The 17,308-nt window shown below is 57.4% G+C and overlaps 1 protein-coding gene across 7 annotated transcripts in view; it reads right to left on the bottom strand.

Annotated features, from left to right (window-relative positions):
- The window catches only part of CTNND1 (catenin delta 1), a 32,826-nt gene that overhangs the window by 1,833 nt on the left and 13,685 nt on the right, over positions 1 to 17,308 (bottom strand). For 2 of the 7 annotated variants that reach the window (XM_075163784.1, XM_075163785.1), the window contains exons 2-20: positions 15,501 to 15,619; positions 14,356 to 14,674; positions 13,115 to 13,186; positions 12,693 to 12,851; positions 11,943 to 12,475; positions 7,450 to 7,913; positions 7,154 to 7,337; positions 6,152 to 6,269; positions 5,345 to 5,498; positions 4,927 to 4,944; positions 4,605 to 4,673; positions 3,003 to 3,130; positions 2,249 to 2,399; positions 1,788 to 1,980; positions 1,567 to 1,681; positions 903 to 990; positions 643 to 690; positions 412 to 509; positions 182 to 256 (exon numbers count right to left, since the gene is read on the bottom strand). In XM_075163784.1, the coding sequence (XP_075019885.1) occupies positions 182 to 256; positions 412 to 509; positions 643 to 690; positions 903 to 990; positions 1,567 to 1,681; positions 1,788 to 1,980; positions 2,249 to 2,399; positions 3,003 to 3,130; positions 4,605 to 4,673; positions 4,927 to 4,944; positions 5,345 to 5,498; positions 6,152 to 6,269; positions 7,154 to 7,337; positions 7,450 to 7,913; positions 11,943 to 12,475; positions 12,693 to 12,851; positions 13,115 to 13,186; positions 14,356 to 14,550 (2,862 nt within the window). In that variant the 5' untranslated portion in view covers positions 14,551 to 14,674; positions 15,501 to 15,619. Of the gene's footprint in view, positions 1 to 7; positions 257 to 411; positions 510 to 642; positions 691 to 902; positions 991 to 1,566; positions 1,682 to 1,787; positions 1,981 to 2,248; positions 2,400 to 3,002; positions 3,131 to 4,604; positions 4,674 to 4,926; positions 4,945 to 5,344; positions 5,499 to 6,151; positions 6,270 to 7,153; positions 7,338 to 7,449; positions 7,914 to 11,942; positions 12,476 to 12,692; positions 12,852 to 13,114; positions 13,187 to 14,355; positions 14,675 to 15,500; positions 15,620 to 17,308 lie in introns of those variants that run through there. The other 5 variants (XM_075163787.1, XM_075163788.1, XM_075163783.1 and 2 more) reach the window with 4 other exon arrangements.

Here is a 17,308-nt window from a genome sequence, read left to right as displayed (position 1 = left end):
AGAGACGTTAGCACGCCCAGAGAGTGAGCGAGCAGTGGAGGCATGATCATGGCTTCGATGGATCAGGCAGCAATTGCAGGCAGCAGCGATCAGAGCAGAATTTGGCTGGCCAAAGCACCCCTAACAGCACAGCAGGATCTGTCACCGCTGTTCAGATTGGGCAGGACACTGCGGGACATACCAACATGGGGGAAAACACGGCAGCATCCTCCTCCGCCTCCTCTACCTCAGGCTGCGATTCCTGCCCCTCCTCCTGCTGCAGACACACGGGGGTTAGTAGGGGCGATGGAGCGGGGTGGGGTGTTAGTTGTGGGAGCCCAGTTCTCCCCTCTGCCTGCCAACCAGGACAGTGAGGTGTCATCTCCTACCCGAGTCCCACTGACTCTTCCCTCATTAGGAAGAGCTGCTCACCATCAACGGCGCTGCCTTCACCACCTCCATATCTCCAAGGTCACCAGATCGGTCCAGTGTCCTGCTGTGGTCCCTCTCATTGAGTGTGGAATAGTTGTCTGGAGCAGGAGAGGGGACAGTCAGTCATGTAATCTCCATGGGAGGCAGCATTATCCCCATAGGAGATGTGAGCTCTGCCCCCTCCCAGCATACCAAGCAGGCAAGATGCCCCCCTTCCAGTCCCTCTCCTACCTGGCCCCATGTTGCTCATCTGGATCTCCTCCCGGGAGGATTTCTTGTCTACAAGCATGGGAGAGCAGCAGATAAGACACAGCTCCTGCAGCCATGAGCAGGCAGAGGAACCACTGCCTACCCCAGCTAGAGGAGCCCAGGCACAGCTGCAGCCGCAGCACTGTTGACCCAAGGATGCTACAGTACCTATATGTTAACTGGCTGTCCTGGGTACCCACAAGGTGGAAGGATGGCAGTGGTGCTGAAGGGAAGGCACATACCTGTTTTTTGGTTCCTGTCGATGAGAGGCAAGGTGCTGTCATCAAACGAATTGCCTCCCTGGGTCCGAGAGGCATTGCTCAGGTTCACCTGGAGTATCAGACAGTGACCACTCACACCCTGGCCCAGACACTCCTTCCCCATCAGCATATCCTACCCCTCCAGCCCCCGACACCGGGACGGACCCAGGAACCCTCCCATAGCCCTTGAGCAAGGGCCCTGAAGCAACCAGAGGGTGCTCCAGAGCCCATGGCTGCACCCACATTAGAGTGGAGGTGGCCTGCCTGGACTGGGTTGGGGCAGCACCCAGCCCTTAAGCAGTAAGGACAGTCCCAGCTTTTGGGGAAAAGAAACTGAGCCCTGGAGAACCTTGTTCTTCAGCACTGCCACAGCGGCTTTTAGTACTGCAAACTTTCCTGCCTGCAGATCTGCACGCTTATGTGTGGGACCCAGGGCTTAAAGCTTTACAGAGTGCTTCTTCCTTAGTAGAGACTTCCTGCCAGCCATCCACTGAGAAATGGCAGAGGGGAAACCTTCAAAGGTCTCCAATCCCACCAGTAAGTTAAGAGCTGAAATCCAGTACTGCTGAGCACCAGGAACACCCTTCTCCCTGCTGCAGGACCCTACCTACTGCCCCAGCCCCTACCCATTGTCCCATCCCCATACCTGGAAATCCGACTTCTTCCAGCCTTCCTTCTCCAGGGGCTTCCGCAGCTCTTTATATCCCCAGACTGACTGCAAGACGAGGGCGGCTGCTCGGACTTCTCTCTCTGAGCGGTTCCTAGAAAGAGGTGAAGGAAGAGATGTTTGGTAATACCCATGGCCTCGAGGAAGCTCCTGGAGAAGCCCTTCTCTGCCCCTTGCATTACCCTTCAAGCAGCACCTACCCAGATTTGTTGATCAGCACCAACTTCTCAATCCCCTGCGTTTCCCGCAGCTTCTTGGCAGCCTCAAGGTTGTCTACAATTACTTCATTGATGGTGTTGAGGATTGACACCACTGTGTCCTCAGAGAGGTTTTTGGCTGGGGTCTGCTGGCCTCCAGGCAGGTTCTTCACTAGATTGGGGATGGCATGTTTACCTGGGAAGGGGAAAGAGCTGGGCATAAGCAAGCGAGGAAGAGGACTACAAGGAAAAAAAAAATCACTGCAGAAGGATCAGGGACAGCTGACCAACTCTGATGTCCCTCTCAGCAGAGCTCAGCACATACTACTCAGAGAGGAGCAGTAGACAGACACTGGGCTGACGCCATGCCCACGCACTTCCTCAGTTGCCAAGATCAGGAGGAAGTTCCTGCCTAACCTGGATGGATACAGACAACATGGTGTCCTCTCCTCTGCAGCCCTCACCTATCAGCTCTTTGTTACGCAAGTCGACAGCCAGGTTGCGCAGGGCTCCGGACGCTGCTTTCACCACTCGCTCGCTGTCATGGGTCAGGAGGTCAGCAATGGCGGAGAGTCCCTTCTCCTGGCGCAGCGCCGAGCGGATGTACCGGCCATACTGCAGGGGAGAGGCAGAGCACCACAATGTAACCTGGGCAGGCACAGTCTCTCCCCGCTCCTGGGGCTGGGGACACCACTGGGAGCCTTGTCACCCACCCTCATCTTAGGAACTGAGGGTCCTGGCTTCACCCACGGTGAGACAGACTGCAAAGATCCCATTACTGTCCTGAAGCCCCCCTGCAGGCCAGGCAAGCCAGATTTCCCAGATGGTCTTTCCATACACACCAAGAGAATGCAGGTCAAGGGGCTGTAGAGCGGCCCCAAACCTTCATTCCCCTGCCCCCAGCCTAGAGAAGGGAAGGAATGTCAGGGAGCTGGCTGCAAGCAGCAACACAGACAGGCAGCCCTTGGGAAGACACAGCTGGCAGGGAGCACAGCACCCTTAACAGCACAGGAGAGACCTGGTCCACACCCGAACTGTGCTGCTGAACAGTATCTTCTTGGGCAGTGAGCCATGCACAAAGAGAACTGCCTGAAACAGCAGAGCCTTGGCCAACTACAGCTCTGCTGGTACCCCAAGGGTGATGCTCCCTGCTCCCCAAGGCCCCCTTCCCTGCAACCCAGATGAATGTGGACATGGCCAGCTCCACAAGGCGCTCACCGTCCAACTGCCAGCGCACAGGTTCTGAATGGCTCCTGCTGAAGCCTCTAGGATGGCTGGAGTCTTGCTTTCCTTTAGAAGGGAGATGTATATCCGGACCACTTCTGGCTGGAAGAGGAGCTCGTAGCCTGCCAGAACACCACAGGTAGGAAGAACTTACTTAAGGGCTCTGCTAGCATCTGACTCATTCAAAGGAGCACTGCTGGGCAGACAAGGCTGGAAGCTTTTACCCAGGCTCACTGCTCCCTGGAGGCTGGATCCTTGGTACAGAGGGGGCCAGGCTGCCCCGCAGTACCAGAAACCCCAGCCCCCAGCACCAGCCCTGATCAAGGATGCCATGGCTGCTGCCCACAGTCCCCCACGCACAGCTGCAGCTCAGGAGAGGTTTGGGCTGAGCCGCAGCACTGCTGCCATCAGCAAGGAGACCTCAATTTCAGTATAATGCCTGGCTGAGAAATACCCAACGCAGCCAAGGGCACGTGGTGAGGCACTAAACTTCGCAGCTGGCCGCTGTGGTAGCAAAAGGCTTAGCCCACGCTCTCAGCAGGAGGAAGAGGAAACACCCCAAGCAAGTGGCCACCAACACCACGTTGAAGAAGCTTGGGTTCAGCTCACACTCAGATACTGAAGGCAGCAGGTCTCCAGCTCTCCAGTACCCTAGCAAGCAGGCAGGGATCAGGCCTTCAAGTATTAACCCTTTTTCCATGGGAACATATGCCCAGAAGTGACTTCTACAGCAGTGGTGAGATTGCAGTTTCCAGTTGCGAGGCCAGGTTTTCCATCTTGCTCTCTGTCCTCAGCTGTGGTGAGGGATGTCCCCAGCCCCCAAAGACAGAGCAGGTGGCTTCTTGGGCTTCTACCAGAGATGGGTGCTGACTCTTCCCACAGGTCAGTCTGAACAGCCACCGCCACATATTTGAGCTGCTCACAAAGTCAGGTCTGTCCTAAGTTTCTTTGTGATTCTTCTAGCTTGACTCTTCATACCTCTGGGAGCAGAGTCCTTCCAGGAACCACAGGGTGTTTTGGGACAGAAGGATTGAACTCAAGCCCTGGGCTAATGCCCACTGCTTGGCCAGCCAGAGAGGGGCTGAGATTCACAGCCCTCTAAGCGGTGAGACACCTGCCCCGAGACGCTTCTTGGAATGACTCTTCCTCATGCTCGTGCTGGAGAACACTTTAAGGCAGGTTTTTTTGACTTTAAATCTTGCCTGTTCTTCATGCCCAGGAGAGAAGAGCAGACAAGAGGGCAATTGTGCTGAGAAGTCTGAGACGACCAGAGAGGGCTACCCTTCCCAGGGTTGTGTCACCATGCTGTCCCTCAGTCCCTAGGGCAATAGTTTCCTCTGCAGCCCCCCAGGTAGCCTGTCTTGAGGCAGTGGTGACCTCCAAGCACAGCAAGCATCCTCACAACTGTCTGTGGCAGAGCTAGTGTTTTAACAGGCACTTGGGCAGCCAGAAACATACCTCCTCCAAACCAAACCTCTGCCCATTTGAGAGGCTCACTTCAATGGGAAATCAACTCTACTCATTCCTCTCCTGGACGGCTCGTGGAGAAGCAGCCCTGCACACCCAAGCCCTACACAAACACACTGAGGAACATACCTTTGGCTGGAGTTGTTCTTTTGGGAAAATCCACTGTATCGGCACCAGGGTCTTCTGGGAGCTTTTTACCTTCAAAGGGCAAGCAGAGAGGCATGAGACATCTCCTCTTCCCACCCATCTCAGCCCAACCGCTCTTTGCCACTTGCTACAAGAACAAGCCCAGAGGTGAGCTGAAGCCAAGCTACCAGCATGTCCCCGGAGGGGGCGTCAAGGGCATTAGCCACGCTGCAGGCAGTACGTGCCCAACTGCAGGGGGAACAAAGAGAGCTAGAGAAAGTACCCAATCAAACCATGGAAAAATTAAAACCAAGAGTGCACTCACCTCTGGAGAACCATTCGTCTATTGGCGAAGCGGAGAGAAGGACAGGAGAGAGGGGAGGCAGGAGGAGAGAAGTGCCGACAGCATCATGGGGCAGATCATTTGGCAAGAAAGCAAAGGGAAGGGGAAGGGGCAACACAGGAGAAAAGGGAAGGTGTGGAGTTAGTGGACATCTATCCATCACCATCCCACCACCACAGAAACCCACCATTAGCTTGTGTCAAATGCTTTGGGTAAGCCAAGCAGTAGCTCCCAAAGCCAGGGGAGGCATGGACCACTACGTCTCCAGAGAAAGCTGCAGTTTAGCCTTCACTTAAGAGATGCCAGATAGGAGCACAGAGACCCCAGACCACCCTCAAGGTCCACTGCAGTAGATCTGTCTTTATCCCACCTCCCTCCATGCTGCTGCCACCCAACAAACCTTTGCCCTTCTTTGCACCAAAGCAGCTCGCAGCATGGGGCCCAGCATTGTTGGCAGGGGCCAGAGGTGTCTCCTGGTAGCGCTCAGCATAGGGGATCTCACGGTGGACTTGGTAGGACAAGTTTCTCAGCAGACACACACAGTTTTCCACCAGCTAGAGAGAAAGCCAGATAGTTTGACTTGGAGCAGCACATGCCCATCCCATGTCTCTGAGCAAGCGCCCCATCACAGCTTGCAACCCAGAGCCAGGCCAAGGGGGACATGCAGCTCCATCTCAGATGGAGCTGGAGCATACCCCCATCCCAAAGCAGGCATGGCCAGCTCTGCTGGCATGAATTCATACTCTGCTGGGCCAAAAATCTCTCTGCCATAAGCACGAAAGGTCCAAGGAAAATCTCAAGGAAAGTTCAAGCCAACGCCTCATCAAGGCAGATCAGGGAGCCCTGAGCCAGGGGATACCAGCATGGGGATGAGTGACCCACTAGACCCCTGCTGGAGGGCCAACGTTCCTACTGCAAACTGCAGGCTGAGTGCCAGATACCTTCTGGTCAAACAGTACCCAGGTCACACCCCACACAGGCACTCTCTTCCCAAGCGGAGATTGTGGAAAGGCGTGAGCCTGCACTGGGTTTTCCCAAGCTAGTCTTGTCAGATCAAATCCCTCCCTGGTGAAGATTCCCCCAGTCCATTCTTCATCTGTCTTGGGATGAACCCAGCTTCAGCCACCATGAACAGCAGAGCACTGCTAGAGCTGGTTGACAAGGGCAGAGCTCTACATGTGCCCCGACAACACCCCCGCTGTGGTACCTTGCTGTCTGAGTCCTTCTGGCCGATCTCAGATTGGACAATGTAGATCAGGGCATCCACCAGCCCATCACATTCCCGCAGCTTCCGACGGGCCTCGCTCCGCTCTGAGCTCACATTTCTAGCACACAGGAGAGAACCGTCATGGGAGAGACAGCTGAGGGCACATGAGGAACAGCCCACACCCAGCAGAGTTCAAACCAGAGAGACTCCTGTAGCTCCCCTCCACTGAGAGAAACACCTCCAAAATCATAGAACCATAGAATAGTCTGGGTTAGAAAGGACCTTTAAAGGTCATCTAGTCCAACCGTGGGCAGGGACATCTTCAACTAGAGCAGGTTGCTCAGAGCCCCGTTCAATCTGACCTTGAACCTTCCCAGGGACAGGGCACCTACCACCTCTCTGGGCAACCTCTGTGCCAGTGTTTCACCACCCTCATTGTAAAAAATTTCTTCCTTATATCTAGTTTGAATCTACCCTCTTTTAGTTTAAAACCATTCCCCCTTGTCCTGTTGCAACAGGCCCTGCTAAAGAGTCTGTCCCCATCTTTCTTATCAGCCCCCTTTAAGTACTGAAAGGCTGCAATAAGGTTTCCCCGAAGCCTTCTGTTCTCCACACTGAATAACCCCAACTCTCTCAGCCTTTCTTCATAGCAGAGGCGTTCCATCCCCCTCATCATTTTCGTGGCCCTCCTCTGGACCCGCTCCAGCAGGTCCATGCCTTTCTTGTGCTGAGGGCTCCAGAGCTGGGCGCAGTTACTGCAGGGAGGGGTGTCACCAGAGCAGAGTAGAGGGGCAGAATCACCTCCCTCGACCTGCTGGCCACACTGCTTTTGATGCAACCCAGGATATGGTTGGAGTCAAGGACTACATCACCAGTAGTTGTCCTAGGAGAGCAGCTCCTCTGCAGACCTCCTTTAGCAATCCCAGAAAGCTAGCAGGAGCGTTACAGCAGCCCCAACCCACGCCAGCTCTCTGCCAGCAGTTGGTAGCCCCCCTCCCATACCTAAGGCAGCCAGCCGTGTTGGTGAGCACCGACTCCCACTCGATATGGCGGGGTTTCGAGTCCTCGTTGGGTTCCCGCTCCCAGCCTGAGCGGGGAATGACAACTTCATCAGTCAGGGCATGTAGTGCATGATCCACAATGGCCATCTTAATGGAGTCGTGCGAGGACAGGTTCCACAGTGTTCCTGCAATGCCACAAGCAGGAGGTGATAAATCAGACCATGTGGGCTTAAAAACCTGCACTGTGCATCCCTCACCCAACAGATTAGCCCTTCCTTTCCTCCCTGGAGCCATTACCTGTGATGACCTCCGTGAGGTCCATGTCATGGGCCTTCCGCAACAGACGCACCAGAGCGGGCACCCCATCGCAATTCTTGATGGCAATCTTGTTGTCTTGGTCCTTGCCAAAGGAGATGTTCTTGAGGGCTCCACAGGCACCATAGTGCACCTCTTTCTTGGGGTGGTCTAGCAATCCCACCAGCACAGGAATGCCCTTCAGCTTGCGCACCTCCGTCTTCACCTTGTCATTACGGTAGCAGAGGTGTTGCAGATAGGCAGCTGCGTTGGACTTGACGGCGTCCAGCCGGAAGCTCAGCATGGCTATTACCTCTGGAAGTTCTGGCTGGCGCCAGTTACCAGGGGCCGGACCTCCCTTCCGCAGGCTGTCCAGACTAGCCAAGCTACCCCGCTCATGCTGAGCCAGGGGGGCCCAGTAGTACCGGTCGGGGGCCACTTCATCCACCAGCATGTCTTCATAACTCCTAGGAGAGAAGACAGCAGGTGTCAGCACGAGCCCTAGACGGGAGGGGGGATGCTGTGCCCCCTCCAACCCACCAGAAGATGGGCTGAAGCGCACACAGTGTCTAGTTAGCACTACCCTGCTGGAGTGCACCAGCACCGGGCAGACTTCCGTCAAGGGCTGGGAGCCAGTGTTGGGGCACCTTCCTGCTCCCCATGCAGGGTCCAGCTGGAGGTCACCCCCCAGGCATCCCCAGGCCTGCTCAGGAAGCAGGCGGTTGTTCCTCAGGAGAAGGCAGTGTCAACAGCTATTCCAGTCCCTTCCCACCTACCCACTGGGTTTAGCTTTGGGTCAGAGGATCCTGGTCTCTGCATAACCTCCACAGAGGCAGGAGCCGGCCTCAGAGGCACAAAACCCACCACTATTTGGGCCTGCAGCCACTAGAGGGCAAGTTCATACCAGAACAGATTGCTGTGAGAGCAAATCACCCAGGAGTTCCCCAGGCCCATTACACCAGCACTGTGTGGGTGCAGCAAGCACCCAGAGTCCAGTTTCAGGCCACCCAGTGCTCTGCTGTAGCGTCTGGCTGTGTCCAACACTGCACCCCATCACCTCAGCTACCCCACAGCAGCCCAGGACACGCAAACTGCTGCCAGACCAAGCCACTGCCATTATTTCAGAGCACCAGAGCTAGAACAAAGAATTTTACCCAGGATGGGGCTCAAACTCTTTTGCCTGCAGGTGCCCGGCAATATGCACAAGTTGCACTGCTGCCCAGGGGACAGGCTTAGTTGGGCATCAAGAGACACCTGAGCTCCAGGGATCATACTCACTGCTCCCAGGACAGGCACAGGGAAGAGCTCTGGTCCCACACCCCCTGCCCTGGTGAGGGACAGTTCACCCACAGACCTAGCAGCACTGGGAATGAGCCCCAACAAGCATATGGAAGCTGCAAGAAAATGCAACTAGTCTCCCATGCTCCAAGGTGACATTTAACACCCTCAGAACACACACCACACAAAATCCCAGATTCTCACCCTATTTTTGTAGCCACTGGCAATATAATCCTTCCCCCACCCAGGCAGAGGAATCCAACGATTTCCAACAGAAGGGGATAGGAGGGGACTTGGCACTTAAACGGAGGGGCCTGACCGCTGCTGTTACCCCTGCTGTGCCAGGGCACTGGGGACGCACAACCAGGGTCCAAGATGAGGTAGCATCCTCTGGCTCACATCTGCCCTGGGGACTGCTCAGCCACTTTCTGAGCTCCCAAATCAGGTGCAAGCAGCCCCCTGCCCCTGAGCAGGCAGGGGAAGTTGCAACGAAGGGTGGTAGCAGGTTCTGCTCCTTATGCCACCGCTTCCCCTCCAGCCTCTGGTACAGGACTTGCCAAAACCACCAACTCCAGGTGGCAGCCATCTCACAGCCACATCCCCCTCAGGTGCTGCTGCACAGCTGCCCACACCGCACCACCAGAGATGGTGGCAGTGGGCTGCGAGGTTGGCTTTCGGCATGTCCTGACGGGGAAATGTGCTGCTTGCCACATAGCCTGGCTACTAAGAGATGCCAAGGAGCCCAGCTGCCCCGGGGAGTTGCTCCCTGCTGCCGCGGCGCACAGTGCTCAGTGCACCACGCCAACCACCAACACCATCCCCGCAGTAGGACAAGGCAGGAGCAAGATGCAGCTGAGTGCCAGTGCTGCAAACAAGCCACCCAATGCTTGTCAACGCAGCCAGCAGCTGACCTCACTCCCATGCCAAGACTCACGTGCCCTGAAAGGGAGCTCCTGCCCAGCCGCGAGGGTCTTTCAGTGCTGGATCCCCCCCTGCACCTCCAGGCAAGATGGGGCTGGCAGGGAGCGGGGAGCTCAGCCTGCGCTACCACCGAACTCCCCCTTCCCTCTGCCCCTGCAGAGGGGGATCTCCGAGAAGAGCCACAGGAGAGGGGACCCACACGCTTTGGAGCCAACAGCAGCCAGCACACGTTGCGTCTCTCGGCTCAACGCACTCCATCTCCCGTGTGCCTGGCAAGCTGCCTCCCTGAAGGAAGTCATTAACTGCCAGGCCCACACTCAAGACAAACATCTCTGAGGTAGGGGGGATGCTGATCTCGTTTGTTCCCATTCCTGCAAGCCGGGCAGCTGAGCACGGATGGTAACTGAGAACACAGGGAACAAGCCAAGCTCAACAGCACCTGGATTCTACAGACTGCTGCAATCTTCATCAGTCTGCCTGGGGAAGGACAGCCTGCTCATGGGCCACACCAACCCATCTTCCAAACCCTGCCCATCCCTGCGGGACAAGGTGACATCTCCACCAGGGCTGCTCCTTGGCCGTGCTTGGAAGTGGGACCTTCTCCCTCTGTTGTGACTCAAATCCCTCAGCCTCCCACCCGGCTGCAGCTCCTGCACCTGGCTCCTGTAACTCCTGTCCTCCGGGATCTGGAGGGGCAGAAGGAACATGGACACCATCCAGCCCAGCAGAGAGGACTCATGATCTCAAAGGCCAAGCAGTTCAGACCTGGCCATCCAGGGAGGGCTCCTGCCCCTGCATGCTGGGCAGGACATGAACCCACAGAAGGCTTGCAAGCCAGAGCCTTCTGTCTTGGCTGGCATTCACTCCCTCCACAGCCCCAGGCTGGAGCGAAGCAGCCACGGGTCTGACATGCCTGCTTAACCCCTTCTGCCCAAGCTGCTCGCTGAGGGGCTAGCCATGATGGCCACGTGCTCAAAACTGTTAACACTGGCTTCTCGCAAGCTGCTTGAGTCGGTGCAGGCAGCGGGGGCAGCAGCCTTGCCTGCCCAAGCTTCACAAGGCGAGGCAGGCCAGGGAAATCAATCTGGGTGAACAACCGCCCTGACTGGTTCAGCACAGCAACAGAAACACTTGTGCTGGCACAAGCTGGAAGGACAAAGCTCCTCCTTTAGTCCCTTCAGCAGCCAAGAAGTACCGTGGATTTACAGTACGTGCCTCGAGACGGGCGGATCTCCGGCAGGGGCTGGCAAGAGCCTCCTTTCCCTCAGGTCTCTCCCTCCTGCCTCTGTTTTATGCCCTAGGAGCTTAAGCAGCCTGTGCTCAGCCTTACCTGCCCTCCTGCTCCCAGGGCACTCAGGAGATGTACATCCATCCTAGCCTACTGACGCAGCCCCCTCCCCATCTCTGGGACCCAGGCTCAGCCCCTCGCTCCATTCCTACCTCACCACCCTCTGAGCCCGTCTCCAGCACCGCCCCAAATCCCACTTGACAGCCCAGGCAGCAAGCGGAGCAGGCTGAGAGGCTTAAGCACACAGCAGCAGCGTTTGTGCAAGAGACACAGCTGGCACAAGACAGCAGTCTACGGGAGTCATGGCCCCAGGCACGTAACATCCCAGGATACCCGGCCGCGTGCCTGGCAGGGCGGTTAAAGGACCACCAAGACCCCGCTCTGCCTGCCGAAGGGCAGCCGCAGCCTGGTGGGGCAGCTGCTCAGCAGACAGGCTGGAGGAGCCACCGATCACGAGGGGGAGAAGCTGCTGCCGCCAAACAGGTTGAGCAGCTTCTCCCGCCCTGCCCTGCCCCACACAAGGGCCATGCTGCAGCAACGCTCCCCGAGGCACTGCAGGGCTGAGCCTCACTCACCCCAGCCCTGGGCTCAGCACCACTCCCCGGGGCTGCTCTCAGCTCGGCGAGAGCGCAATCATGAGGCTGCTGCTGCTTCTGATGTGGGGCTGCGCTGCACACCCCGAATCAGGCACGATTCCCAGCAGGATAAGCTAGGCTGGGACACAGATGAGCCTGCTGTCCCACTAGCAGAATGGGTGACAGAGAGTGAAGGGCCCGGAGCTACATCCAACCACCCAGTGGAACTCCTTGCTGCAGGACGACCAGCTCAATTAGCACTGAGTTTTAACCACCAATTAAGCAAACAATTAGAAGCGGATGCAAGTTTTCTCCTGCATGAGCTGCGTGTGACTCAGCTCATGGTATCATCTCTGCGATCAACCTTCCTCCAAAGAGGGTGAAGTTAAAGGGACCCCACAGCATCCCCCGCCCCAGTGCCTCCTGCCACGAACCTGAGCCGCCGCCGAGGATCAGACGGGGTCCCTGCCCGCCTGGCCGTGCCGTAGTCAGACATAAGCCCATAGTCCACATCTTCGAAGCCCACGCTGCGCTGATCATCCTCCAGGCCATACGGCTCGGGGTGGAAGTGGTTGAGGTCCATGTTGCTGCCCCCGACACGCACTTGAGGCTGGGGGCCGTAGATGTCCTGACGACTGGGGGCCCGGTAGGTGTCCATGGAGGGGCGGTAGCGCTCGTCAATGCGGGTGACACGGGACAGGCTGCCATAGCTGTGATCACTGCCCGGGTAGCCGTCCTCGTAGGGGCGGCTGTAGCCATCGGGGTAGTGGTAGTTACGAGGGAGGGTGGCTGTGCCCGGCTGGCTCAGGTAGCTGCCGGGGCCCCCGTTGCCGTTCTTGCGGAAGTTCCTGTCCATGGTCTGGACATAGTTGCTGGTGATAGGGGAGGTTTCCAAAGGTAACCCATCAGGCCCCACCGGCACCTGCTGCACCGTCCGGGTGGTCACGGTCTTCACCACTTTCTTCACCTAGAGGGACAGGTGCAGGACACCCTCCCATCAGGAAATCCACCACACCCCTGCGTCCCCAGACTCCCCTTCCAGCCCAGCACCTTACTCCAGGCAGTTTTCACACCCTGTTTCAGCTCACAGCACGGCAAGCTGGCAGACATCACTGCTGTGGCACCCCAGCCATCAGGGTCCCTGGCCAGAGCCCTGTCCCTCCATGATCTCCCCAGGCCTGTACCGTGGTCTCTGTACGCCGGGTCGTCCCATCGTCTGATGTCTCCACAGACACGACCGACATGGCCCCTTCTGGGTCCTCCTCCATGGTGTATGTCTCCTCCACAATCTGGCCCGGGTCCTGCATCCTGGGGATTGTGCTGTACAAGAGATGGCTGTGGTCCTGAGGGGAGCAAGGGACAGGCAGTCAGCCCCCCGCCGCCAACATGGGCCTCTCTGGAGTCAGCCAGCCAAGAAATCTCACCTCTCAGAGAGCCTTGATATCCTCTTGCATGGGAGGGGGTACCAACAACCCCAAAACCAAAGCCCCTTCAAGCCAGGGCGGCCACATTGGAAACAGCTAGGGTGGGGACACCGGAGCCCTGCCCTGGCAGCCCCCACCCAGCAAGCAGGCTGCCCACAGCCAGAGGGCTCAGCTCCCCTTACCTGCGGCCCGTTGAGCTTCAGATCTGGATATTTCTGCCTTTCCAGGTCAGCATCGCCCAAGAAACGGCCGTTCTGAAACACACAGGCCTGTTACTAGACTGATCTCCCACTGCCGGGATCCCATATGTCCACCCACCCCTCCCGTGCCAGGCCCTGAGCAGGCTATCTCCTGCATCTGACAGAGACACCCAATGCACACCCCACGTGTCACTCCCAGGGGAGATGCACGCTCCTCGGGGGTCCGTGCAACATGCAGCAAACCACCCCCCATTCCAGCCTGGGAAAGAGTTGGAGGACACACCATTCAGCCCCTCTCCAGACATCCCAGCTCTCCCACAGTGCCCACACGCTCCTGATGGAATGGTCAAGACCCTTCCCTGTGCCTCAGCATGGCCCTGGAGACCTTCCACATCTTCTGACGCAGGAGCCACAAGTGACATCCCAGAGCCCCCCCCCAAGATTGTGAGGGAACAGCGTGGATGCTCAGCGGCTGATTGCAGAGTGCTACTGTTTGACTCCTGCACTCCTCCTCTGCCCACCCCTTCCTTCCCCCTGACCCACAAGTCTCTCCTAGTACCACCACCTTCCACAGACAGAAAGGCACCTGCCTTTCCACCTGCCGGAAAGGCACACCACCACACACCAGCCCTCCAAGCACCCCTCCCCAAAACAGAGGCCAGGAAAGTGAGAACAGGAAAGAGACCTCAAGCCAAGGCAGATGAAACCACACTTCCAGCCCTGCAGAGAAAAGAGATCTCTCCCAGCCCTGGTTTGGCTGTTTGGAGGATAGATTAAGACTCCAGGGACTTGCCCATCGTCACACAAGAGGGAGACACACACACTCCCCCACAGCTATACACCAACCCCTGCATTTCAGCCACCTTCCAAGAAGCTGAGTGGGATGGGGAGCAAAGATGCCCAGGTACTGAACACAGACAGCCTCCAACCTTCACAAAACCAAACCAGAGCTGACCTGGTAGCAAGACCCTCCAGGCTGGCTCCTTCTCCACAGAAGACTCTGGCTGCCAAGGTAGGTTTACACATCCCCAGATCACCTTCAGCCCCAGCGCACAAACAGCACCATCAGTGTTACAAGACCAGCCTAGCCCTCCTCCACCTCACATACCCAAGGAGGGTCAAAGCAAAGGAGCCGGGCCCGGGGCTGCCCCCACAAGGCAGGACTGACATGGACGGGGGCTCCGGGAGCCTCCGCACCCGCCTCTGCTGAGGGGGTTTTTTACCTGGTGCCGCCGGGTGAGTGTGCCGTTGGCCAAGCCCGGGCCGGCGTCCTGTGGGGAGACCCGGACTCGTTCCAGTTGGGCTGAGACATGGCGCCGTTCCTCCTCAAGCGCCCGGGTCAGCTTCTCGAACTGTGCCTCCTGCTCCTTGACAGAGGCAAGGATGCTGGCGGTCGACTCCACTTCTGAGTCGTCCATGGGTGATGGGTGCCCAGGACGGGCAGGGCAGGGGCAGAGGGCACAGGGAGGCACAAGCTGAGGCGGCTTGGTGTCAAGGTGAGGGGAAGAAAGGTGACCCAGAAGGGCAGGAGCCCCTTCTTCACTGCACGCGATTTGGGGGAGGAAAGGAGGAGAGAAGAGCGGTCAGAAGAAACTGATTTCGTTAAGACAGATCCTCAGAACAAGAAAAAAAAAATATCTTATGGCATAACACTCCTTCCCACCCACCACCAGAGAGCTAGCAAGAGGGTCTCAGAGCAGCACAGCCCCAGGCACGACTCAGGTGCTCCTCGCCCCAGCATTTAAGCTTGGAGAAGCGGCACTTTGGGGGCAGAAGGTCCTCCCCCATCACACCAAACAGTTGAGGTTGAGCCAGGTTCAGAGGAGCTGCTGTGTGCTGAGGAGGTTCCCTCTTCCCACAAGGGCCCTCCCGAGGCTGCAGGAAAACTTTCCCTACAAGGAAAAGCTGCCTGCAGTCAGTGGCAGGAGGGGAGGGCATATCCCTGGGACAGAACAGAACAGGGACGCTCCTGCAGAAGGAGAAGTGACCCACATCCCATTATTTCCTCCAGGGAAGGGCTGAGGGAGAGCGCTGTGTCACTCATCTGCTCCCTCCTCCCCAGTGTGGTAAGAGGTGGGGAGACAGCCCCAGCTCCATAGCTTCTTCCTACCCAGGAAAGGGAATGAAGTGGGACGGGATTCCCTGAAAGGGGACCCCATGAGGCCCTTTGCTGCCAAAACTCACCACCCTCCAGGTTCTCACCAGAGCATTCAAGGCTGCAGCCACCCCAGGAGGTCCTCAGTCCACAGATCTAGGGACAGGCATTGGCTTGGACCCTTCCAACATCCCCTCCCAAAGGAGAACAGTGAACGAGCACACCACAATCAACATATTTTGATAGAGAAAGGCAATATTCTTCCATACAGACCTGTTAGAGGAGGAAGTTCGGGTTTGATTGGCAAAGGCACGGGACAGCCACGTCTAGACGCAGAGAGTCATGGGAGAAATAGCCCAGCCACCACAGTGAGGAAGCAGGAGGGAAGAGAGCTGCAGGGACAGCAGGAGAAGAGGTCAAAAAATCACATAAGTGAACTCAAAACAGAAGGTAGGACAGGCAACAGACTGGGGAAACAGGCTCCTCTCTCCCACCCCCACTTCTCTGAGGGATGGAACAGTGTCTGCAGAGGGCCGGTGGGGTGGCAAACGTGTCACTGTTCCCACAGCAGCCCCCCAGCATCTCCGACTGTTCCCCACCAACGGAGGGACAGCAGAGGCGGAGAGGAGGGGCAAGGGCTCAGCCCTCCGCCCCCCGCGCAGCCCAGCCGAGTTCCAGCAAGCCCGCCAGAGGTTTTCCCAAACCCGTGCAGTCATGGAAGGCATGTGGGGACTCGTTCAAGCCAGGCAGCCGTCAGAGAAGCTGCTTTCCCACGGTCTCCAGCATCAGCTCTGCCCACTCCCCCAGTGCCCCGGTGTGGCTGTAAAGGTGACCTGGGACCAAGAGCACAGGCCCCTCCGCAGAGCCCTGTCACATCCACCTGCACAGCCCCATGCTCCCTGGCAGCCCTGCCGCTCCATTCCCAGCCTGCAGCAGATGCTGGTTCAGAGGGGCTCAGAGCAGGGCTTTTTGGGGTTTTTTATTCATTTCCCACACTATCTCAAATGTATCCAGATGAAACCCTTCCTGACACGCCTCCCCCACTCCCAACAAGTGCCCTCCTCCCTATGGCTCTGGCCCCCCAAAGCTTCCCTCGGACACAGGCAGCCCTGGAGCTTATCAGACACCGTGGCACCACCACAACTGAGTCCAGCGAAGCAGGGTGGATTTTTTCCAAGTGCTTTGGAGGCCACCTGCAGTGCATTTGAACATCTGGTCGCCACCAACCTGTAATCTGCCTTCGTCAATAAAAAAAATCCAGTTCTTCTACTCATGCCCATGTAGTGCCCAGCAAGAGATGGCAAGCCATGGCACACGCACACCCGCTCCAGACCGCTTCAGCTCCCAGCCCCAGCCCAACGTGGGCTGAGATACTCGCTGGCCAGTCCGCACCCCGGGAGGAACACGGCCCACCACTCTTGGCTCAGGAGCCCAAGCAGGCTTTCGGAGGCTCCCAGACATGACTCCTGGCTCATGCACGCAGCTTTCCACTCCTCCCACCTTGCAACAGCTATGCCCTAAGGGTTTTTTCAACAGATTGACTCCCCAAGCCTTGTATGGAAATGCAGAGACAGTTCTGACCCTTGCTGCTCCGAGGTCTCACCTGCCCCACAGATTTGCAACAGAGATCCTCTGAAGGAGAGGCTTGGGGCCTCCCAGAACAGCGCTGACACATCCCGACTCTCACCCTTGACTCAAACACTCCCCCATCTTTGGTGGCCATTCACCCACTTCAAGCAGCGACACAGAGATCCTCCACCTTCTGGGACTCACTGAAGGTTACTGTCAATCCACACAGACACGGAGCAGGTCTGCAGGGCCCAGCCCCAGGAGCCCTACTGCAGGGAGGCTGCTACAGCCAGCCAGGTACTGGGGAAAGGCAGCCTGGACCACTGACCCAGTCCCTCTCCCCAACGGGGGAGCATCTCCTTGCCACATCCCAGACTTCTCCAGCAGGTCAGGGGATGGTCCTATCACCCAGACACCCTACACAACTGGAACATCCAAAACCCCAGCCAGAAGCCCCAGTAGCTTGTTGCGATTCATTTCCAGAGCAGTATTTCACCAAGCCCTTTTAAAGA

The sequence above is a fragment of the Calonectris borealis genome, chromosome 14 (genome assembly GCF_964195595.1).
Source record: "Calonectris borealis chromosome 14, bCalBor7.hap1.2, whole genome shotgun sequence".
Lineage (NCBI taxonomy): Eukaryota > Metazoa > Chordata > Aves > Procellariiformes > Procellariidae > Calonectris > Calonectris borealis.
The sequence above is the reverse complement of the archived record's forward strand: the minus strand, read 5'-3'. Positions and strand labels throughout refer to the sequence as shown.